This window comes from Barbus barbus, assembly GCF_936440315.1.
Source record: "Barbus barbus genome assembly, chromosome: 43".
Lineage (NCBI taxonomy): Eukaryota > Metazoa > Chordata > Actinopteri > Cypriniformes > Cyprinidae > Barbus > Barbus barbus.
Window position 1 is genome coordinate 19,779,507 of NC_136721.1, and position 26,478 is coordinate 19,805,984.

At 35.8% G+C, this 26,478-nt stretch overlaps 1 protein-coding gene across 1 annotated transcript in view; it reads left to right on the forward strand.

Moving 5' to 3' along the window:
• LOC306862415 (CUGBP Elav-like family member 4) overlaps positions 1 to 26,478 on the forward strand; it is an 86,700-nt gene that overhangs the window by 52,265 nt on the left and 7,957 nt on the right. Inside the window, exons 3-9 of the mRNA XM_079405212.1 lie at positions 18,109 to 18,157; positions 22,170 to 22,298; positions 22,724 to 22,803; positions 22,909 to 23,049; positions 23,287 to 23,425; positions 25,299 to 25,451; positions 25,888 to 25,998. Coding sequence (XP_079261338.1) covers positions 18,109 to 18,157; positions 22,170 to 22,298; positions 22,724 to 22,803; positions 22,909 to 23,049; positions 23,287 to 23,425; positions 25,299 to 25,451; positions 25,888 to 25,998 — 802 coding nt within the window. The remainder of the gene's footprint in view (positions 1 to 18,108; positions 18,158 to 22,169; positions 22,299 to 22,723; positions 22,804 to 22,908; positions 23,050 to 23,286; positions 23,426 to 25,298; positions 25,452 to 25,887; positions 25,999 to 26,478) is intronic.

Consider the following 26,478-nt stretch of genomic DNA (forward strand, 5'->3'; position numbering starts at 1 on the left):
TGTAATTTTTTAAAAATATATACTGTATATAGAATTTGTGAAATTATATGAAATATTTCCATCTGTATTTAGTAATAATTTATTACCGGTATGTTATTTAATGTAATATATAATATAACAAAATATAAAACAATGTGCTATGAATAATTCATTTTATGTAAATTTTACATTTTCCCAGAATTCATTTAGAGGGAAGAGCACAGCTAAAAAGAGTTAATTCTTTCGTGCCTTGCTAGAGAGAATGATATTTCTGCCTGCATGTGTCGCCTACAAATCTGCACATGTAACCCCATTTTTGTCACCTCTTCCATTACGTCATGCTTCTAAACAGCCTTATCATCTTTACGACCAGTTCAAGGCCCGTCCTGCTGATGGCATGTGGCGTCCCGGTGTTTTATATCAGCGCAGACAGCGGCGGCCCACTGCAGTGCAGTACGCTGGCCCTGTATGGCCTCTCCCAGTGGCTAACAACCAGATCCCTGTGATCTTTTACAAGAGCCTGGCCCAGGATAAATCATTAAGTACGAGCTGTCCTCTAATCGCTAAATTACCTACGGAAGGCGGGCATTCACCGGAGCCCGGGCCCGAGCCGGGAAAGAACAGCGTATCCCCTGCCAAACCGTCACTAGCTGCTGTTAGATGCTTATAAATTATAGTGAGCAGATGGGTCAAGGTTTTGATTTGGTCGTGACCCGCGCTAATAAATCCATATGATATAAGCTGTGGAAAGCTTGTGCAGACACAAGCCTTTTCACTCCCGGAGTCCCGCTGCAGTGTAACCATCCCAAGAGTCTTTGCAGTAGGATACAGCATTGGGGATAGAGAAGAAAACTGGACAAAGACAGGGGAATCGGTAAATCAATACATTTTGCACCGCTAAGCTACGTGAACACACGCACATGTGCGCACACACTGAGACACAGGAAAGAGTTGCACTTGCCAAAAGACATTTTATTGTTTTAGAGGGTGTGTGGGATTTTTCTCTCTTTCTATTACTGGTTTTGGATCATTAAGCTATTGATTTTTGTTTGGCCGTGTAAGTGGTTTGCCAGATCCCAGCAGGGAGAGCCAGGCAGGACTTTTTCTGGTTGTGACAGGCAGTCCAATCCTCCCCTGGGCCACACTGCGCTCCAGGCCTGCCGAGAAAGAGAGGAACCTCAGAGAGAGAGACGACAGATCAGGGAGAAGTTTGTTCAGGTTATGAAAAAGTTAGCGAGTCAGAAATCAATCGGCAAACAATGGCTCTGTTTACTAACTGAAAACTGTCCACTATGCACTGTGTTCTGTCTTTGAGTTTGAGATACATTTTTGTTTCTTGACCACATAATGTTGCATACAGGTGGCATCCAGTTGTCATCTTAATTACTGTCATTTTGTTTTTTAGATTACTCAAGATTTGTCAAACCAACCCAATAATGAGTCAAACTTGAGATGTAATCTGGATTCATAATAGCATACTAACATTCTACTCATACTATTTCTGCCATTTAATAATATAAACATATGGCAAATTGTACGACTGGTGTGGTATTTCAATTCAGATGCTAGAATCACTGCTATTATTGTAAGTTTATGCATCACATTAGACATAAAAGGTTCATTTGAGCACATTGCATTGTGGGAAATATTGGCAAGTAGAGTTTCCAGTATTCCATGCTTACTGTATCCTGCAGAAATGGTAAGAGTTAGTATGTCAGTATGATGTTCTGATGGATAGAAGAATGCAATTCTGCATACACTGAATGAATGCATGAGTTTGCACACCAAAATTTTTTTTAATAAAATAAATTTAGTCATTAATAAGTGATTTTACTTAAGATATTCTATATACATAGTTGTTGTTGTTTTTTAAAGTACACATTTGTGTAAATTGTAAAAAAAAATATATATATTAAAATTGACCACTTTCTATTTTACATTAAAATAGTTAAAAAGACAAAAAATGCAAATCTTTTTTTTTTCAAAAACATTTAGGGGCAGAAATTTTTGGTTTGGATTTATTTATTTATTTTCTTACTTAAAATAATGTATATTTTTTATTTTATACTTGCTAGATACTTGCTTTTATACTTTATTTGATACTTTGCTATAAATATATTTCATTTAATGTTAAGCTTTTTATATGCTTTGTTTCTGTATATAAAAAAATGTGCTTGAAATTAAACAGTCAATGTCATAAATTAATTTTGCTGGAAATCATCTGTATTGCAAACGATGCAATATATATAGTTCTCAATACATTCTAACTGACGATTCCAAATCACTTTGGCTAATATGAGTCCATATTCCTTTCATGCCAACAAAAATATTAATTGCATAAACTGGTGCAGTAATTGATTGTTTTCTTTCTTTTTTTCTGGCTGGATGATACATCATTTGATTGTGATAATTTATGTTAGAATGTTTTACAAACAAATTACTTATATTTGTTCTGTTCATGTTTCATGAATTGAGGCCTTTAGCCGATCTGAGAGTTTAGTTTGAGCGGACATTTTTGGGGCCGCTTGAAGTGTGCTTAGAAAGTCATTAAAGACCTGCATTTTCATGCCAAGAGTCCATAGCATTTATTATTCATAGTTTGTTTGGTACATTCAGTGCAAACTATATTTATCATACCTCCAAGTACAGTGTCATGTTAAAACATAATTTTTAGATTTTTGTTGCCAGGCCAACAGTCACCAGAAACAACTTTCTGGAATTTTCTTCAGTTTTCAAAGCCAGTGTAGTTGAGATTCTGCCACTGTACGAAACTGCACTGCATTGTCGAGCACTAATGTTCTTTGTCCTGACAATAAAAACCAGCTCGTGAGTCTCCATTCCCCAATGCGGGAGACTCTGTTTTGACCCCGGCCTTCATTAGAAATTCACGGACACAATTTGGGTGAAGATTTTTTGCATTAATAATGAAAGCGATGTCCCCGCTGCACGAGGGCCAGGGCTGGCGGTCTTGGCCACCCTCCCGACTGCGCAGAGGGTGTCTACAAATGAAAGGGAGCAAATTAAGGAGAAAGAGGAGCTCCTGCGCTGCTCTTACACCCTGTGGGGAGAGGACACCATTTCATTTCTCTTCAAAGAGCGGAAATATGAAAGTGTTTTCTTTCAGCCGTCACCATCCCTTTCTCTCTTTCTTGTTCTCTCTCTCTCATCACCCCTCCCTCTTTGAGGAGTGTGTTTTAAATTATTAAAGATTTTAATCATTGTTCTAAAATGCTACAGACGGGCTGGCAGGGGGCACAGGGAGGTGCAGTTGGTGGAGGGAGGTCGTTTCGGGGGTTGGCGGGGGTCTGTGGAAGCAGGAGCGATTATATTTTAGAAAGTGCTTGAAGTGACTGCTGCTCTTTGCTGTCCTTGCCGCTCTGAGGGTGAATGAGATTTTTACTCCATATTTCTTGCATTAGATTGTGTGTGTGTGTGCATGCGCGTGCGTGTGTGTGTGTGTGTGTGTGCGCGCGTGTGTGTGTGCGCGTGCGTGCGTGGAGTCTCTCGTCTGGTCCACATTGCAGCTTATTCAGGCCAAGAACTGCCACATTAAACAGAAAGCCTTTAGACCGTATAAAACAATTAATTTTCAACCAGAGGTTTGAGGCGGTATTCTTTTGTTATTAATTAATACTTTTTCAGCAGGGACACATTCAATTGATTAAACGTAACAGTAAAGACATTTATAATGTTACAAAATATTTCTATTTTAAATCAGTTCTGTTCTTTTGAACTTTCAACAATTGTTTTCAACATTGGCCGTAATAAAAAATGTCTCTTGAGCTTGAAATTAGCATATTTGAAGAATTTCTGATCATGTGACACTGAAGACTGGCGTAATGATGCTGAAAATTCTGATTTGCATCACAGGAATAAATTAAGTTTTTAAATATATTCAAATAGAAAATAGTTATTTAAATTGTAATAATATTTCACAATATTGCTGTCAAATAGTGTATATGCAGCCTTGAAGATACTAATTTTAAAGTCATGAAAAATTGTTACCTACCCCAAACAAATTTTTTTTCGCTATTTTGTTTCGTGACAAAGAGAAAATTTCTACAGCTATAATCAAACTTCATAAAGTTATTTTGCTGAAAAATGATGGTATATGATACAAAACAATACTGATTAGTATATATAATTTAAACATCCTTACTGATTATTTTTGCAAATTTGACCACTTTAACTAGCTTGATAACATTCTAATACGTGGACATTTCTTATTATTATCAGTGCTGAAAACAGTTGTGATGTTTAATGTTTTTCTGGAAACTGTGATACTTTTTTTCAGGACTGATGAATAAAAAGTTCAAACGAACAGCATTTATTTGTTAGAAACATCTTTTGTAATATTATAAATATTTACTGTCTTTAACAGTTTTATTCATCAAAGAAACATTAAAAGATCAGTAATTACTTTCAAAAAAATAATAAACTTGCACTGACCTCAAACTTTTGAACAGTGATATACAAGATTATTGTAAATGTTCAATGGCGGTGCAGCACATGCCGAAACACTCACAACTAGCCCTGTTTTTTCCATTTTTGTGTGTGAAAGGCATCAAACGATCAGTGAATTACCTGTGACCGAGACTAGTGTGTGACATTAATTGTGTTGCTGTTATTGAAGTATGCTTAGAAAGTCATTAAAGACCTGCATTTTCATGCCAAGAGTCCATAGCATTTATTATTCATAGTTTGTTTGGTACATTCAGTGCAAATTATATTTATCATACCTCCAAGTACAGTGTCATGTTAAAACATAATTTTTTTATTTTTGTTGCCAGGCCAACAGTCACCAGAAACAACTTTCTGGAATTTTCTTCAGTTTTCAAAGCCAGTGTAGTTGAATTTCTTCATTAGAAATTCACGGACACAATTTGGGTGAAATTGTTTTGCATTAATAATGAAAGCGATGTCCCCGCTGCACGAGGGCCAGGGCTGGCGGTCTTGAATAAATGTTGAATAAATAAATGTCATTGCCATGACATTTATTTAGTTTAGGTCATTATATAGTTTAACTGCCTTTACCAAAGCCCGTAGAGCACATTACTAAGCAGACAATTGTCTCGTTCAGCCAAAGGCCAGTTTATTGTTCCTGCTGGACCGGGAGAGACTTTTAGAGACTTTGGCACACTGCGTTTTAACGATATTGTCTGTAAATCAATACCTCACTTCATGCAAATTCCCAACTCCCACAGTTCTCTTGTTCCTGATTGCAGCTGAAACATTTCGGGTTCCTGGTTCTCTAGGGGATTTGAGTTCAATAGTCTGCTGCTGATTTGAAAAAGATTTTAATCAATGCCGAGGATTAAACTGGGAATCTATCCATTTCACTTCACTTTTGGCAGGTCTTCCTGCTGTCACACTAAAAGCCTCAGAGTTTGTCGCCTTCGCCACTGAGAATCCTCAGAGGTGCTAATAAGATTAGCTTCGCTAGGTGTACACACATGCAAACATCTGTGATCATGGGAAGAGAATGGATGTCGCAAACCCTCGGAGACTGAATCAAAATAACCCAGCTGTGCTCGCTACTCATCTTGAAGGGCTCTGCTGACCTTTTCTGAGGAATGTCGCCACACTGGTGTTAGTCACGTGAATGACAGCCGTGTGTGTGTTTAGAGGAGCTGGTGGGTGCTTGGCTGATTCAGCCAGAGAAAGAGATAGCAAGTGCATTCATTGGAAAGCAATATTGTAATAACATACATGTGAGTTTATTGAGTTTGTTAAGGAGCGGATGGGGGCACATCTGCACGAGTCTATTCTAATGAGCGCAGATGGAGTCTGCGATTCCGAGAGTGAGCATGTGACGTCAGTCGGCCGCCCCACACACACACACACGGCTGGTGAGATCTGTTTCCAGCCAGCATTTGCTATCCAATCTGTCACTTTTAAATAACTTCTACAAAATAGTGAATTCTGTGATTTGTGCCATTTGAAAGTTTGGTGTCGGAAAGTCTCTTATGCTCAAAAAAGTTGCTTTATTTGATCAAAAGTACAGCATATACAGTAATATTATCTGTTTTATTATATTTTATTAAAAATGTAATATTTTCGGCAGCCATTACTCCAGTCTTGAGTGTCACATTATCCTTCAGAAATCATTCTAATATGCTGATTTGTTGAAACATTTAAAATTATTATCAATATTGAAAAGAGATGTGCTGCTTAATATCTTTGTGGGAATCGTCATTCATTGTGATGAATTGTAGTTCTGCAAATTTGTTGTTACATGCAGCCAGAGAGGATGATAAAAAAATAAAGATTTATTTTCCATTTGTTGTATTGCTATTATTTTGTGATGCCCAAACTTTCTCTCTAATCATATAATTCAGCAAGCTCACAACTCAGCAAAAATATAACTCTAGAGCCATGGCAAAATTTCACTAAAGCTCTAGTTTTCCTTGGCACCTTATGACAGTTGCAAAAATGTCTGATTCAAATCATCATCCCAGTGAATGCTTTTGTCATTTTATGATGCTTTTTCATCTTTGAAGTTTGAAAGCTTTAGTCATCATTCATTTGAATATGGAAAACATGGAGCAGTATATTTTTCTTTTGTGTTCCACAGAAGATACAAAGTCATACAGGTTTTAAACAACATGAACATAAGATTGTAAACTATGCTTTTAATCAAATTATTAGGTGTCTGATGGTTGTATTACCAAGTGCAAGACCTTCAAGGACAGATGATTGTGTGTGTTCTGGTGGGTTATCTGTGAATGTGTGTGTGTGTGTGTGTGTTCATGTCTGGGCATGCCAGGATGTTGAAGGGGCATGTTTTGTTGTTGTGTGTATTTGTTGGTGTGGGCGATCTTCTGTTCCAGCCTGTGTGTTTAACTCCATTTAAAGCGAGGCAGTTCTTTGCTGTAATGATTGCTTACTGCTGTAAGAGCGCTAAATAGTCCCCGAGGACTGGGTTTGCTGTGGCCTCCCTCTCGGAAAAAGGCTTATGCGTCACACGTGGTACAAGGAGAGAAGAGGTGGCTTCTGAAAGCCTGACACCTTCCCACCCAAAACTGTCGACATCCATCACATTTGCAGTAATTTTTGCCACGATTCTTGCACTTTCCCATTCTTTTCGACACCTCTGTTCCTACTTGTTTGACCTTTTTTGACACTGTGGAGAGAGAATACAAGGTCAGATGGATACTTTCACCTCATCCCAACCTCTCACATCCCTTTACGACATGATGGGTCACATTTCCTAAAACTTATTTTTTAGGAAATTTCTCAACTTTTTGTTGTATAAACTTAAAACAAGAAGTTGAGAAAACTCCAAAATCTGCTGAAGCTGGTTGCCTTAAACTTTTAAGTTTGCCCAACTTATTTTTTTTACACTGCATGGCCATGGTCACAAAAGCAAACCAGTATCAAGTGTTACTGTAATTTCTATATCAATTTTAGTTTTGACCTTTTGCCATTGTTCAATTTTATTTTTACATTATTGCATTTTATTTTATTGACTGTTGCTACATTACAAATTAGTATTTTATTTTATTATTTTCTCTTTAAATTACCTCTATTTTTACATTATTTTATTTTGTTTATTGCTATATTGCAAATTTTATTTTATTTTGTATTTTATTTGCTCCTTAAATTACCTCTACATTGCATAGTTTTTTCTTACATTTTTATATTTTTTATTGACTTGCTACATTGCAATTTTTATTTTATTTTATATACTTTTATTTTATTGATTTATTTCATTTTTTATTTTTTTTATTTAATTTTATTTGCTCTTTAAATGAACATAGTTATTTAATTTTACATTTATTGTATTTTATTTTATATTATATATTTTATTTCATTTCATTTCATTTCATGTCATGTAATTTTACATGACTCCAAATTTGCAAATGTAATTTTATTTTATTGATTCTGGACTTCTGCATTCCAAATTGTTTTTTTATTATTATTATTATTTGTTTGTTTATTTGAGGAAAGGAAATTGACAAGAGGAAAATGTAATTCAGAAACTTCGGGAACCGTATGCAAACTTTGGTTGCCCACACAATATATCGGACTCAGTGAAACCAAATATTTTCCTACTAGTCTATCTGTGCATTTGATTTCATTTTGAAAACGGTAGCAGAAAAGAGTCAAAAGAGCGCTTAGAAAGAGAAAGGAAAGCGTGTATAAAGCAGGACACTCTAGAGACACTACTAGAGCCCTAGTAGTATGAAGCTCATAAATAATCTCTAGGCAATTACGCAAGTCCACTTAGAGCTTCACTTTTGTGTCTTAGAAGTGAGAGGAGAAAAAGAAGGGGAAATGCAAAAAGAGGAGGAGGAGGAGAGAGAGAGAGTCCCCAATTTGACAGCTTTTGGGCTTGTTTTTCATTTTTTATTCATTAGATAAGTAAAAGCAAATACAAGGAAGGCAAGGGGGTGTTGTGCGGTGATTTATGTTTACTTCTCTGAGAGAATGCAGGATTTATTTGCAACCAAGGCTTTACGCTCCACACACCGCAAAGCTTTGCATTACTGAGAGCGAGCGACAGAGAGAGAGAGCGAGGAGGTGTAATGTAATAAAGAGGGACATATTCTTTCTTTTCTCTACGTCTGTCTCTTTCCCCCGTGTTGTCAAATAAATGTTCTCTTTTTATCGTCACTATCATAACGACCGGAGGCAGCTTATTGCAGCTGTTTATTGCTTTCATATGTGTAATTATGCAGTGATGGGAGAGAGAGTGTGTGGTTGTGATGTGTAATCTGCCTCTCTAATGGATTAGGCCCAACTTTAATGAGCTCATCACATATACACACACACTGAGACACACACTTGGATCAGAAGAGACAGTGCGAGAGGTGGGGACTGGTACTAAAAAAGGTTGAACGTATATTTTGATAACTGACAGTTGCTTATCTGTTGCTAATATGTCTATTATTCACATATTGGTCAGTGAAAAATCTAAATAATTGATTAACTGTTTAATTGTGCATAATTAGGAGAGTGAAAAATAAATACGCTTCTTAAATGCTTCCTGTATGTTTTGATGCCGTGCTAAACTTTTGCTCGCTAATCTGTTTTGATAGCATCAGTAATACATTAGGTTAACGTCTGTAACATGGAAAACGATGCGTTTCTAAGTTGAGTTTATATATTATCATGTCACAGGATACAAATCAAATAGCCATTATTCACTTTCAGACAGCCTCTCACGCAAAGGTGAAAGATCTCGTTTCAAATCCAGTTTAATCTTTATTCCCATTAGAGCATGTTTCGCCTCAAGTTCCTGTTGCACTTTATAAATAGGCAAAATAAAACTATTACTTTACTGAGGAGTATAACACTTATGTAACACAAGAACAAGAAACTTCCAGAAAAAAAATCTAAAATGAATTTACTTAAATACAGCACATTCATACACGTAAAAACAATATGAAAATAAAATTCAATGCCATTACTGTCTAGATAATGTCCCTGGTTTTATTGTGCATGATTCATCAGTGCATGTTAAAAAAAAAAATCATAACCTTTTCTGCTGATGAAAGCAAGCCCTCATGAGCGGGGATAAATAATATTGAAAGAACAGCCTGCTCTCTCTATCCAAGATGTAGATGAGTTTGTTTCTTCATCAGAACAGAAATGTAGTATTTCATCACTTTCTCACCAGTTGATCCTCTGCAGTGAATGGGTGCCGTCAGAATGAGTCCAAACAGCTGATAAAAGCATCACAATAATCCACATGGCTACAGTTCACCAGTTAACAACCTGTGAAGCAAACAGTTGCGTGAAATAAATTCATCATCAAGAAGTTTTGAACTTGAAACCGTTGCTTTCAGCTAAAATATTGAGTCTTCTTTCCATAATATTGCTTTCTCCAGTGTAAAAATAATCTCATCTGAATCAGGAGAGAAATATGCACAGATCAAGCACTGTTTACAAGTGAAAAGAATACTAAATGGTTCTGAACAAATATATTTATAATAGACTTTTATATATTTATAATAGGAGATAGACTTTTTCAATAAAGGAAACATTATTATGGAATATGGACTGTATTTTGGCCAGAAACTATGATTTAAACACCTTGATGGATTTCTTTCTTACAAAGATGCAGCTTTTGCTTCACCAGACATAAATTGATGGACCGGAGTCATGTGGATTACTTGTGGATTATTATGATGTTTTTATCAGCTGTTTGGATTCTCATTCTGACGGCACCCATTTAGGATCCGTTGGTTTGCAAGTGATATAATGCTAAATTTCTCCAAATCTATTCTGATGAAGAAACAACTCATTAACATCTTACATGGCCTGAGGGTGAGTACATTTTAATCAAATTTTAATTTTTTGGGTGAACTGTTCCTCTAACCAATAATGTTAGCTTTCATGATCCAGGCAAATCTTGATGCATACATTATTTCCCAGAAAACATTCTGTGAAAAGTCATTCCATAGAAATTAAATGAGTTGCAAATGCAGTTTTGTGTCATTTTTAATCACATTCAAACTGAAAGGAAAAAATTGATGCAGATACTGACAAGAAATGCACCGAGAAACAGAACTAAATAGATTAGAGAAAAAAAACATGAATGTCAATATTTCACAGGCAGATGGCAGATTCATGTCTTTATGGCTTCGATTAGCTGATTTCTTTCATTGCGTGACATTACCTTTAAGTTCCTAGTAGTCGTTTTCACAATAAAGTGCACAAATCACATTGCTGGCAAAAAAAATAGTCTTTTCTGCTTAATTAGCCAGGTGCTTCTGAATGCACCTGTTATGGCAGAGTTTCTGTGCAGATTGAAGTCACACCGGGTCGGGTCCTGAAAGAGCACTTTCCTGCCTTTACAAACCTCCTCATCCAATCGCCCCGGTAAAGTTGTCTCATTTTCATTTGACACAATTTATAGACGTGCCTCCAAAGCCATGCGATATTTTACACTCCTGGATCATTAAATGAAACCCTTCGGAAGCTCTCGAGGTGCAAAGCACTTTTGCGGGAGGTGTAAAACGCGCAAGGTTTTTACGGGCGTCCTGGGCGCCTGGAGAGGAGGAGAACGGTGGCAGGGATTTAAAGAGGCAGCCATCCGTGTCGTTTGGGAAGGTTACAAGGAGCCACGGGACTCCGGCGCTTTAAAGACTTACCTCAGGATATGCTGCAGTGAGAGAGAGAGAGAGAGAGAGAGAGAGGGAAGGAACATGACTGTGAGTTATAGGCACTGTGGTGGTTTAATAATTCAGTGAAATCCAAATTTGAGCAGATGCCCCTGGTGCTCTGGGTAAAATAAGGCTATGCTAAATGGGAAGGAGGAACCTTAAAAAGCAGAAGCAGGAAGTAACATTTGAAGAGTGCCAAGTGGAAATTGTGCTCGAGTGGAGGTCGCTGGGTTGCCGTGAATGTTCCCACCAGATTACTTTCCTCACTGAAGATGTGTGATGCTCACTAATCATTTAACTTGGGTGTGTTAAAGCTCCACTTATGTGCTATGTAAAGACCGGTTTGCTATATATACATGATTAATATATAATGTTTAATAGAAAAAACTGAAATATATTTATTTCTGAACAGTTATTTGTGGCATTCTGTATAATGTTGTAATTAACTATTTATATATTATTTGTGTTTGTTAATATTGTATAATTATATGGTTTTCGAATTTAATCTAATGTAAATATATGTCAATGTATATGTAATTATTATGAAATGTCATAACTTGATTTTTAATGTCATAAAATTTTAAATGTCTCAATCTCTTTCAGAACGTCTTTATCATATTCAAATGTCATTTAAATGTCTCAAAATCTTAAAATTATCAGTACATTTATTCACTTCTATCCAAAGCGATTTCCTCACAAACGAAGATTTTGTCATTATTTTTTCACTTTATTCACTCACTTTTAGAGCATTGCTGGTAGCCATTGGCTTCCATAGTATTTTTTTCAGAAACTGTTTGGCGACCCACATTTAAAAAAAAAAGCAGAAAAAAAAGAAACTCATACAAGTTTAAAACAACTTGAGGGTGAGTAAATGATGACAGAATTTCCATTTTTAGGTGAACTATCCCTTTAAGGTTGTTTTAAGGTTTATGTGATTTTCAGTGGTCTCAGATTTGTGGACCCTACTGTATTAAAAGCCTTGTCATTGTTAGAGCGCTAGAGTACTCTCTGCTTGTTTGTCAGTCAGGAAAACACAAGACTGCAGATTTTTAATTTATCTTTAGGTTTTTATTTAGTATTTGTTTGCTGGCTCTCGTGTCTTGAATGACTGTCAATGCAATCTGAGCCCGGCACAACAAAGGCAGGGTAGCTCATCCTTCAAGAATTACCTCCTCCTCCACAAACCCTGAAAGAGCATGCTCATCCCTTTGTGGGGAATTGAAAGGAATATTATTGTTCCTACTGTGAGAATGAACTTTGAATTTTTTTTCCGCCTTAGTTTGTTGAAAAGTTTGCTCCCTGCTCTTGCTACGTGACTGCAATTCAAAGCCTGACTTCTTTAAAGCTCACTGTAACAGTATTTTACAGACAGCCCAGCCATTTGTATTTGAATATAAAGGCTGTGATATTCATCATACTTATTTTTCTCCGGGAGAGCAGAGGAAAAATGATAGATTATTCATTGCGTGCTTTCATTTATCAAAACAGAGCAAGAAAGGGTCAGATAGGATATTTTACATAACCAAAGTTGGTTTTGCTATTTTGACATCGCTTACCAGTTACTTTGTAGGATCAGTTGCAAGCTTCATAAACACTAGCCTTAAAGGAATAGCTCAGCTAAAAAATGGAATTCTGTCATCATTTATTCACCCTCATGTTGTTCCAAACCTGAATTACTTTCTTCTGTGGAACACAAAGGATATTTAGAAAATTACCTCAGTAGTGTTTACATAATGTACACGTACGTTACACAACCTAACCACAACATTACAGGTTCAAATGCAAAGACTTAGGCGTTCTGTATCATACAAATAGCATCTGTATTACTCTACGTGCATTTGGAGTATCAGAAGCAGTGATATTATGCAGAATTGGGCATGCAGGTGGTGTGTAACAGCTCATCATGTGCTTTAGAATGGGCTAACAGGAGGAAAAAAGAACCCTGTGGTAGAAGACACTCCCTCAGCGCAGACGTGACACCCACGCATACATATCTGTGGCCGTTTAGCCCGGCTTATGTGTGTATTTGTGTGTGTGCCAGCATGCCAGAGAGTTACATCACCATAAGGCCATGCCATGCTGTGGCTCAGTGGCGGAGATACGGACGGCGGGGCCTGTGCAGATGGAGACAGAAGGTTTCTGGTGAGGTGAGGGTGTGCCTGTGTGGTACAGAGACAGAAAAGTATGTTTTTGTGGTAATATATTTGTAAAGAAGGGTTATTTTACAGAATTTTGATTTTGTTTGGATTTGAGTGGATTTGCGCGCTCGTTTTTGTCCGTGTTCGCGCGTACATGTGCAGGAGGCCATTTATTTTGCTTCTACTACTTTTCTGTTCCTTTGTGTAAAGGGTTTTGCCCTCAGAATATGTTGTGATGTGGAGCTCAGGGAGGCTAAAAATTGTCCTGCTCAATGCTGCCATCTAGAGGTGGCAGATGAAAGTCCTCTAGGGGCCTCTGAAATCACAGTTTGGAAGTAATGTGGAAGCCTGTGGCGCAACACAATGACAAATGTCTCCAAATGCCACATTATGTTTCATTCAGCTCAGTTTTATGACATGCCATCACGTTCGGTTTTAACGTGCATACTGAGTGTGCACTAGATCTCATTCCGCATGTACCTGTCAGATTCAGCCTGGGAATGTGAGCGCGTTTCATGCATGTCCTCTTGTCGAGATGCATAAAAGCTGTGTGAGAGAGAAACACTCTCTAAATATTCATTTCTAAATAGTTTTAGAGAACTATTTTTTAATGTATTTGATTTTGATTATCATGGCAATGTATGTTTGTAAGTGTTTTTTTTTTTGTGAAAGAATTTCAATGACTGTTTAAGTATTTAAAAATCACACACATTAATAATATTTAATAGAAAAAAAACCTAGGCAATATTTTAATAGTCTATAATTAATTTTAATTAACATATTTAAGCTTTTTTAAATAAGATTAATTGTAATAATTTAATAAAAATATAAACAATTTTAATAGAATAGGTTTATGCTTAATTTTGAATTAACAATTTGAGGGGGTTTTTTATTTTATAAAATAATTGTAATGACTATCACATTAATATTTCATTAAAAAAATCTGAGTAATATTTAAGCTTTTTAGTGTGACTATGCATATTTAAAAATCATCACATGAATGATATTTTTAATGTTTAATAGAAAAAATATAAACTATATTTTAATAGAAACCGCTTGATTAATTTTAAATGAACATTTTTAAGCTTTTTAATTTATAAAAAGATTTTGACTGACTATAAAATTAATCACACAAAATAATATTTTTAAAAGAAGTTTATAATTAATCTTGAATGAATATATTTAAGCTTATTTTTTACTAATTCTTTCCTTTTTAGAGAATTTTGATTACCGCAGTGTCAATTTAACAGAAAATTATATTTTTGATAGAATACATTTATAATTTTTTTGTAATTTATTAAGACAATTACTAGGAGATTTCTGTGATTGTGCACTGCATATCATTCCACATGTACCTGTCAGATTCACCCTGGGAATGTGAGTGCATTTCATGTCCCTCTGTCAGGATACATAAAGACTGTGAGTGTGTGAGAAATGGTCTTGTACGAGTTTGTCTCTCTCATGGGTGAGATTCTGGTTGGGGGAACACAATTAGCACACATAGCAGAGTCCATTTGTGCCATTGGGAGGGAAACATTAAAATGTATGTGAGTAAAGGCCTGCTGGGAAACCAAGACGGGGTGTTTGTGTGTGTGGCTGTGTGGCTGTGACCTTGTTCTGCTCCCCGATCTATGTCCAGATCTACCTCTCTTTCTCTATCGCTCTCTCTCTCTTTTCACTATTCCCTCCGCCCTCACTATCAGCAGCCATGGTAAAATAAATAATGCATCAAAACACATTAAAAACATTAGCTGGGCTTTACTGCCAATAAAAGAGGGGGATGCTGGGGATGGAGAAAAATAAGGAGTGAGTGATCCAGTCTGAAAAAGAAGTGAACTTTATGAAGTGAGAAACCCCAGAGCTGTTGGTCTGGACCGGAGCCAGGACGCCACAGGTGCACTGACCAGGTGCACTGTGGGTGTTTTTCTGTCGTAAATGAGTCAGTGTGACTCCAGTAAAATATGCAGTTGGAAGATGACTTTAATAAACATAATTGGTGGTTTATTGGCATTGCAGGGTATTTAATTAGTTTATGGTTATTATGCATAAACAAGGACGAGCACAGAAATGCACATGCAAACTTTTATACTCTCGTTCAGAGGTTTGTTATAACTAAGTCTTACTTTTATTCAGCAAGGCCACATTAGATTGATTAGAAGTGAGAGTAAAGACATTTATGTTACAAAAGATTTCTATCTTCTAAACTTTCTATTCATCAAAGAATCCTGAAAAAAAGGCATATTTTTTTCCACAAAAATATAGCAGCACAAATCTTTTCAACATTGATGATAAGAAATGTTTCATGAGCAGCAATCAGAATGATATCTGGAGGATCATGTGACCCTGAAGACTGGAGTAATGATACAAATAAAATTCAGCTTTGCATCACAGGAATAAATTACATTTTAAAATATATTCAAATAGAAAACTGTTCTTTTAAATGGTAATATATTTACTGTTTTTGCTGTATTTGTGATCAAACTAATTCAGACTTGGTGAGCATAAAATGCCTCTTCTAAAATATAAAAAATCTTACTCACCCCAGACTTTTAAACACTAGTGCAAGTTTTCAATAAAACATTCTTTTATGAAGCGATAAACATTAAAACATCTGTAGCAGTTTATTATTGCCATTATTATTTTAACCAGTTGTATAATATTTTAAGTAATTTTTCTGCTTATTGTTACCCAATTTTGCCATTTAATCATGTAGGGTAATGGGCATTTAAAAAATAAATATTATATATTTAAAATAAAATATATTTATTTATTTATCCAAATTGAATAAAAATGAGTGTAAAATACAATAAAGGAATTACGGTATTGTAAGATTATATTGAAAACTGCTGTAAAGAACATTATCTGCATTTTTAAGTCACTTTCTGTTGAATAATGAAAACAACTTATTGAAAAGAATAATAATGAAAACAGCATGGTATTTTTGTGACTCACCAAACTGCATTCCTTATTTAGGAATTCTTAACTAAATAATAATTCAATGTTGCAAAGACATTATGTACTTAAACTACAAATAAAATAATTATCTGTGGTCACATGGTGAGGCAGAAATGCACCTTTTTTATTAAACCAAAAAAATTGCAATGTCATATAAATGGATGCATATCTGGAGCCAAGGAGCATTTGACTTGATTTGATAAATTTGACTTGTTTTGCCCTATACGCCGATATTATGCTTCCCCTGTTTTTGGCTTTTAGCTGACGAAGAGACTGTCTCCTCAAGGATGTTTTCTGTTTGTACGGTGCACACAGTGAGAGCGGGTGTAGAAGCTGCTCGTAAAAACATACCTGCTTCGTCACAACTTATTTCCAGGAGTAAACTGCTGTGGATGAGCGATAGAGAAGTGGAGACTGTGCACGGGTCCGTTCCCCTCCTCTCGTCTCCTTCCTGCTGGCAGCGTGACAATTGGCATTATTAAAAATTGATTGCCGCAGACCGTTCCATGGCTTACATGTATTATTGAGCCGGAGTCAGTCGGGAATCTGCCACGAGTGAAGGAAGCAGAACAAAACACTTTATGATTGTGAGCGTCTTTTACTGAGACCTCACACACACGCAAACACACACAAGTGCCATTCACACACACAAACAGAGATGTACTGTATGCAAATGTGTAGCATGTTTTCACTTGCATTTCTTTTAATAACGCTTTGTGTGGCTGACTTTTTTTCTTCTGCATTATCCAATAAGACAAAAAATATATATTTTTAATAAATTGCTTTACATAATCTCAAGTTAATAATATGGTGATATATTCTGTGTTGGGGTGGAACATTTCACACTGAAATTGCTGCAGCTCACCTGTTATGATGGTATAAAGGTTATGGCTTTCTATTCATTTAGGTATTCAAATGATTTTTCTATAAATAGAAGGGAAAAAATAAGCAATTCTGTTTGACTATTTGATGTGCCAGGGTGGATATGTTATGCTTGAGAAATTGTGTCAAGCCTGACAGAACAACAATTTATGAATATTAAATGAGATGAGAAGTTTCCAACTTTGCTCCTCAAAACTCAAATGACATCACTTCCTCTTCATTATGTCATTTAAAATGAAGGCAAATGATGGTGTGACGGAGAAAATCAAAATTCATAGAGAGAAGTATTCTTGTTGAAACTAATTTAAAGACATGAATCATTAATTATTAGAAAACAATTTTTAATATAAATTTGATTTAGGATTTTCCAGGAAATGTATATTTCTTAGTATTTCTAGTTTTCTTTTTTTTTTACATTTTGACTATGGGTATGTAAAATCATAAATTGAAACACATTTAAGCTTTTTAATTATTTTTTACAAGTATCTGATGATTTAGCATGCAACAATCATCACATAAAATAATATTTTTAATGGAATAAGTTTATCATTAAATTTGAATAATTTAATTTATAAAAGATGTTGATGAATGGGCATGTAAAAATCATCATTGTGATTATTTTTAAAGAAACATTTTAAGCTTATTCTTTTTATTATTATTTTTAAAAAATAATTAAGGAAATGTTATTTTTAATAGAATAAGTTTAATGCATTTTGAATGAAGTACAGTAAACTTAATCTTTATTTAAAAAAAAAAAAAAACTATGACAAGAAATAATACTTTGCAAAGAATAATTTCATAATTTTAAATTAACATATTCAAGATCGCAAAACACGAGCAGTTTTTGTGGGCATTTCATCAAACATTATGGGCACAGATAGTACTGGAATGGCTCATATACCACAGTATTGATACAAACTGCAAATCGCTTGAATAGTTTTTGTGCTCAGCTACAAATCTAATGTCTTCTCTTGTCTTTTTCCTCCTCCTTTCTGTCTGTCCTGTCTTTTCCCCTCCCTCGTTCTTCTCTCTCTGTTGCACAGATGAACAGGCCAATCCAGGTGAAGCCAGCTGACAGTGAGAGCAGGGGAGGTAGATTTTCACTTCTCTTTTTTCTTCTTCCTTTGCTATTTCTCCCCCCACCCTCCTGTCACTGTAAATCAGTGTCACCATTACCGGTAGATGTCCCCTTCTTAAGAGTCATATATAATGACGCACCTCGATGAGACCCGACCGTCATACAGGGCCCCAGAGGATCTTGGGCCGGCCCTCACACGCCTTACATAAGTGTGGGTCACTCTTTTTGTCTGATTATTACCCTCCACTGAGGTGCCGGCAGTGCTACTTTTTTTAGTTTTAGTTGTGATGCACGCATTTGAGTTTTTGTTTGGATGCTATAGGAAAGAGTATAGTATAGTAGTTTTATAGTAAATTTAGGGATTCTTGAATGTGTAAATGGGAAAACAAATCATGTTAAGTGTTTAGTGTATTTTATTTATGGCTTCTCAAAATTCAAATGATGTCACTTCCTTTATATTATGTCATAAATTATTTGTAGGCAAATGGTGGTGTGACAGGGAAACACAAATTTATGGAAAGAAGGATTATCATTGTTAAAAAAACTATTTTTTAATATAAATTTAGTTATTTGCTTTTGATTATCTATCAAAGCTTATTTTCGCCATTGGGATAAACTGTTAAAAACATAATTGTACGTTTTTATCTCAATTCTGACTTTTTTTCTCTGAGTTTACATTTCGCAATTCAGTTTTTTCCACCACTACGTTAAAAAATAAAAACTGAAATTGCGACTTTTTATCTCAATTTACATTTCACAATTGTTTTTTGTTTCCACCACGGCATAAAAAAATGTAAATTGTAATAATTTTATTTTGTTATTTTATTCATTATTATTAATATTATATGAATAATGTATTTATTTATTTTTTACATTTCATTGACAATGAGTATGTAAAAGTCATCACATGAGAGAATATTTTGAATAGAACAGTTTATTAATAGAATAGATCTATTTATTTATTTTGTTTGTTCATTCATTTCTTCATATCTGCTTAGTGGTTCTACATTGAAAAAGTGAAGCCAGATGCTTTGAAGACCCAGAATATAGATGCTGGTTTTGGAGAACATATTAAAAAAAACAACAACATCAAAAGGTTCTCCAATGACTACTTAAGAACTTAAAAAGTACCCATTATGACATCATAAGAACTTAAAGACCTTAAAAATGTTCTTCTATGACATCATAACTTTAAAGGGTTCCCTTATTACATCATCAAAACTTAAAGTTTCCTTTGTCTTTATAAGAACAAAAATATTATCTTGTGGCATCTTAGGAAGTTCTCTTATGAGATAAAAAAAAAAACAAATTCTTCTGTGATATCATAAGAACATAAAAATGATGTCATATTAGCCTAAAATACTTGTTTGTAAGTGTGTGTGTGTGTGTTCATGGGAGTGAGATTGACTTAGCATTGACTTAGTCTGTGTGTCACTAACAGACAAAGTGAAAGCAGTTTGGTGAGAGAGAGAGATTTTCCAGATAACCAAGATTGATGGACCCACAGAGAGAGCGAGACATACACTTAGAAGAGTCAGAGACAGAGGCACCTCTCTCTCCTTCACAGTTTCTCCCTTCATTTCATGCCATACGTTCCTTCCTCTAATTGAGAGCGTCCTCCTTTACTCACACTTGACAGATCAATTGTCTTCGTCGTGATGGACAGCTGAATTTATCCCCCTGTTAGCCCTGTAAAAACACAATATATGTCCCTTCAAAGCCCTCTGATTCCACTGGCAAAACCGATGTGCCGTCCCCGACCGATCCATTCACTAGTAATTTAAAGTGAAACGCCGGGATGGAGTGGGAGATCTAAAGGTCAAATTGGGAAAGACAAGGAAAGGAAGTGAGAGATGAAAAGACAGGGGCTGGTCATAAGAGGCAAATAAGGATGGATATCAGAGGGAATGAGAGGAAATAGTTGGACACACGAGTTACGGACAACTAAACGAAAGGCAAAATAGCTTTTTCTGTCACACTATTATCAGTAAATGTGCACAATCTGATCTACATGTAGGACATGTTTATAGATCAACGACCCTTGTTGTTCCTGGAACAACAATCCTGTCAACCAATCAGAGGCCTTAACCAAACCCTGAAAGAATCCTCAAGCCCTGAAATCAGTGGACAGCAGCTGGTTGATTGGTATGCTGTTCCTAGAACAATGTCATGTCATTTTTAAGGTTTAAAATGATTTACATATAAATCATTGGCAAGTTTTGGGAATCAGACTGCTGGATTTTTATATATATATATATATATATATATATATATATATATATATATATATATATATATATATATATATATATCCCAAAGGGAAGAAGGACTGAATATGTTTTATTTAAATTATTTTTTATTTTATTTTTTAATTTAAATCAAATTCAGCTTGTAGTTCATGTCTTCATATTCACTCCCTCTCATGTACTTCTCAAGTACTTTTCCTCCTCAAAGCCAGTTTTTACAAATGCAATGAGTGTTGGTGTGGATTTAAGCATACGCATACTCTAAGATCAAATCTGAGCATATGCACACTTTATAAATTAGGCCCTATGTCTTTAAATTCACTCCCTCTCATTTGACAATTCTAATTTTAAAAATGTATTTTTTATTTATTATTTGCATTATTATTTTACGTTTATACTGTTGATTAACCTTAAATACAGCTTGTAAATCATTTGTATTTTTTAAATTTAAATTATTTTTTAAAAGTACTATTGTTACATTTATCTTTTATTGATAAAATGTAGAAAACTTACAATTAATGTGTAAAATGTATTTTTTTTTTTTACTTTATGCTTTTGGTTTTCCTTAAATCAAATGCAGCTTGTAGATTGTTTGTCGCCACACTCACTCTTTCACTTGACATGCTGTTTGAATTTTAGCTATCTTCGGTGGCATTACTGTTACCTGTGTCGTGTGTGCGTGTCTTATCCCGCATATGCACAGCGTACTTGTAAACATTTCCCGCAGAGAGAGGTCGGACTAGAGATTAGTCTTGTTGACTGGGCAAGGACACCCTGTCGGAGCATGTTAGTGAGCGGCAGGCCTGGACAAACACATGAACACACATACTCATACACAAGAGTGCTCATTAATATCTCTGCTGCATTATCCATCATACACACACACATTGTACATTACACATGCACAAATGTACCTGCGCAATCTGACCGGCATTATCAAACAGAATGTTCAGTTGCTTCCTATAACAATTTACACACAATTGTTATGAGTAAGTCTGTAATAATTCTAATTACATTATATTTATAGACTTTATTAAAAAACAATAGATGTCTAGGGTATGCCACCATTTAGATGGTAAGATAAATGTGTGTGTGCATGTTTACACACTGTCATATCCAGTCCAATTCCCTCGGCACCCTATAAATATGTGCCTTGTTTTTTAACTCTGTGCCTTGTCTTGGGTTTAAAACATGCCGCATTGACACTGCAATTACAGCCTAATAAAACCCTGAAACAATACGGCTTTTGTTCCCCTCACGCTGATGTGTAATTCAATAATGTCTACATAATCTGATAAATAAAAGCACAAACAATAAACAAGGTCTCCTGAGGTGGCAGAATCGACTAGGCGAAAGGTTCTCCACAGATATCTCGCTCGTAAACTCATTTCATTATACAGTAGCACCAACAGGCTTTTTTAGTGCTTTTCTGGATTTAGACACAGATAATTGTATATTAGGTGGATAAAAAGCATGCATTGTGGGACTTATTGAGTGAATGTGTTTGAAGAGCTTCTAATAAGTTTGTTTGTGCTGTTGCGCTGTAATAATGGTGACTTTTAATTGCATTTTGTGTGCATTTTACAGTACTCACCAACCACATGCTTGTTTATTTTGAGTATTATTATGGGACTCAGTCGTCTTGCAAACAGCATATAAAATATACTAAACATAGAGAAAGGAGGTAGTGTGGATGTATCGAAATGAGCAGTAACACAAGTCAGCAGACACATGTTGTTGTCCTGTGTAGTCTGTAACAACTTCTCTGTGTTTGTTTCAGAAGACAGAAAACTCTTCGTTGGCATGCTGAATAAGCAGCAATGTGAGGACGATGTGCAGCGCCTTTTTGAGTCCTTCGGGAGCATTGAGGAGTGCACAATCCTCAGAGGTCCTGACGGAAACAGCAAAGGTTATTGGCTTCAGTTTGATTTTCTAAAATGATTGAAGTTTAGTTTTGAAGTCTGTATGTTAATATTCATTATATTATATTATATTTATGTTTCTAAAGGTGCACTCTTACATGAATTTTATTTATTTAGTCAAATGGGATAATATGCCCTCTTCAGAAATGTGGAATTGTTTCTTATTATAGTAAGGAAATGATTTATTATACATAATATATTATAAAAAAATATAATACATAATATTATAAAAAATAATTTGTGGAGTTCAAAGAATATGGCTTCTTGTCCCAGGACCCAGGTATAGGGTCATCGTACTTGTTTTCTCTCAGCATTTTCATTTTGCTGAAACTCCCAAAAATAAGATATGCAGGCCTAGAAATGTCTGTAAATGTCAAAGAGGGTGTTTTTGACCGTTTTTTTCGCTCTTCAGGTTGTGCGTTTGTGAAGTATTCCTCTCATGCAGAAGCTCAGGCCGCTATTAGTGCTTTACACGGCAGCCAAACCATGCCTGTGAGTGCCAGCACATGTGATCATGCACTTTTGTATCATTAGCACATTTAAGGTACAAAGGATCCTCATTTTGTGTGTGTGTGTGTGTGTGTGTGTGAGTTTCAGGGAGCTTCTTCCAGCCTGGTGGTGAAGTTTGCAGACACAGATAAGGAACGGACCATTCGACGCATGCAGCAGATGGCCGGTCAGATGGGCATCTTCAATCCGATGGCCCTGCAGTTTGGAGCGTACGGTGCCTATGCACAGGCAAGAGCTCTTTCTCTCTCTCTTTCATTACACACTATTCCCAACAAAACTGCAGCGTCTCAGTGGAAAAATGTGTTGACTCTAAAGTCTTGATTATGCACAGTGCTCCATGCATTGATTGTACACAGGGCTCCATGCATTATGTGATTATGTTATCTTGGCATGATATTATATGTATATATTTGAAGTGGTGTGTGTGTGTGTGTGTGTTTGCGCGTGTGTGCTTTTGGCTGCTAGGTTCAGCAGCAGGCAGCGCTGATGGCATCAGTGGGTCAAGGAGGATATCTCAGCCCCATGGCGGCTTTTGCTGCCGCACAGATGCAACACATGGCCACCATCAACGGCCTCCCAGGGGCTCCCATGACCCCAACATCAGGTGAGGAAACACACACAAACATGTAGGCATTCCCAGAGTGTATGGGTTTCAGCTTTAAAGTCTTTTAATTATGTATGGAATTTTTGCTTTTCCCCCCTCTTAAGTCATAGTAAACTGTTTGAAAGTTTTTTTTTTTTTTTTTTTAATCTATGGAAAGAGCCATAGATGGTTTATAAGAGCTTATACTACGGGGCCGTTGAATGCTTGAATCTGATTGGCTGACGAACGTTCTGAGGTGTGCAATTATTTTCAGGGAAACGCACGGCGAACGTAGTTCCAGGCAGCTTTCTTGACCGCATTACAGTTCCATATCACTTCGCATCGTTGTCAGCGCTGCCCTGACGATTTTATCAGTTAGCCTAGTGTAGCAACTTAAAGGCTACACATGACATTTCTCACTAGCGAGGTAATAACAGCGCTGCATCTTAAAGCAGACTTACAGTTTAGAGACGGTGCTTCAGAACACTGTTGAGGGACACACAGAGGTAGCCTAATTCATACAAGCTCTCTCTCTCTCTCTGTTTCTCTTTCTCTGTGTCTCTGTCTCTCTCGCTCTCTTTCTAATAACTTCATTATTAACTGCATTAGTCTGCTATCAACGGCTCAAGCCTCCATTGCCAGCTTTAAAATGACGTTTTGGAACTAGCAAAAGAGTCGTTGGATGAGATGCGGAAGAAATAATCCTACTCACAATAGCGATTTAAGTAGAAAAACCGGACGAATCCCTTGAAATATATAATCTGATCGATGTCTTGAGGTGTGGCAACCGTAGTATAAGCGGAATAATTGACTCCGCTTCGCGTCGTGGCCGCATCACCACCTCGGGTGTGCATTATTTTTCTAATAATTCAACGGCCCGTCGTCAATTATTCCTTACATATATATATATATATATATATATATATATATATATATATATATATATATATATATATATATATATATAATATGCATTTTATAGGATAGGTGCATACTTGGTTCTTTAACAGGCTTCTAAACAACAACTAAGATGCATGAATATTAAAATAGATAAGCAATTCATTATTAATAATTATTCATAAAATTAACAAGATTTGGTAACACTTTACAATAAGTTTTAATTTGTTAACATTAGCTAACTACATTAATCAAGAGTGATACTTAAAATACATTATTTTAAAATCAAATGTTGTATCTGTCATTATTTAATAGAACTGAGCTGACATGAACTAATAATGAACATTTGTATATTTATTAACTAATAAGGTTAACAAAGATGAATAAATACTGTAACAAATGTATTGCTCAGTGTTAGTTAAGGTTAAGGCATTAACTAATGAGACCTTATTGTAAAGTGTTGTCAAATATTTTGAAATCATTTAATATATATTCGATTTATGTATGCTCTAAAATGACTTAAAGGGTTAGTTCACCTCAAAATGAAAATTCTGTCATTAATTACTCACCCTCATGTCGTTCCAAACCCGTAAGACCTTCGTTCATCTTTGGAACACAAATTAAGATGTTTTTGATGAAATCGGAGAGCTAACTCGATCCCTAAATTATTCTGATTGAGCTCAGGCTTCAGAAAAGCGTTTTTTTTTTCTAATTAGAAGAATTCATATGGTAAATGTAAGATGTAAATATAAGTATTTTTTTGTTTGTTTAATTCTTGCAAAAATGAAAAATGCAAAAGCAAATTTAGAAAAAAAGTTTAAATTAAAGTAAAAATATTTAAGGTGTTTTACACATTGTTTTTCACTAAAGAATCATATGTTAATTATTTATAATTTTTATATATATATATATATATATATATATATATATATAAATCCATTAGGTAAATATTAGGAATATTCCAAATATGCTCTCTTCTCCTTGGCCCTGCCCCCAGGTGGAAGTACACCCCCTGGCATCACGGCTCCCACGGTGACCAGCATTCCATCTCCAATTAGTGTCAATGGTTTCACAGGGCTGCCTCCTCCTCAGGCCAACGGCCAGGCTCCAGCAGAGGCCATGTTTACCAATGGAATCCATCCTTACCCAGGTACTACATGCTGTCCTTCACAGATACACAGCAGGAATATGGCAAATTTTAACCTAATTAAAAACTCACAAATGTATGGTTACTTTTTTCAACAGTAATATACAGGACTAATAATAAACAGTAACATTTTAATGTCGTCATCCTATTTCGACAATTAATGTCAGTATTTCTTGCAGTACAATCAAATTTTATGTTTGTAGCCTGCTTAAAGCAGTTTATATTGTGCACTGTTTACTTATGCATTTAGGAATACAAGTGTTCTTCTATTTTACGAGTCAACAGTCTTTTATTAAACATGTTTCTGAAAGATTCTACTTCAACTGCGTTTGGACGTGCCAGTGGGTCGGCTGTTAGCTGTCACAGTGCGAGTCTGTGTGTGTTATGGAGTGGTTTTCATGTCCAGTGCCACAAAGAAAAGCAAATGCCTGTATCCCAGTTTTGCAGGAAGTGGTGTTTAGGGAAGACTCGGAGAAGGGCGGCCTGGGCGTGGCACAGAGAAGTTGTTTTGGGGTTCAGGGAAGCTGCTTCCTGTCGTCTCTCTCAGAAGGTATAGAACTCCCTCAGACGCTAGTGTCGTGCAGTGTTGTTTTACTGTGTGTGTCTGGTGTGTGTGTAAATGCTATATGGTAGACCGAGGGTGTGAAAGTCGTGAGTAGTTTCTTCATGTTTGTTTGGTGTCGTCAGCTTTGTAGAGTGATGTTGTTGTAGTAGTGTGGCTATAGATATATGTGCATGCATTGTATTTGGCAGACACTTTCATTTAAAGCTCAAGGGCAAGAGGTGATGCTCTCACCTTCCGGAGTTCAATCCTACAGGCTTTTGGTTAGCAGCCCTGTACTTTACAGTATCCATTGGGATACACAACAACCATCATTAAACCATCGAGTCAAGTCCCATTTATACAATTCAGATTGTGTCAAAGATTCACAGTAATAAAAAGGTGCTGTCATTGCAGAATTGATCAATTATGAAAAATAAAATTTTAGCTATAAGCAGCGCTACAGAAGTCAATAGCATTGGGACAATT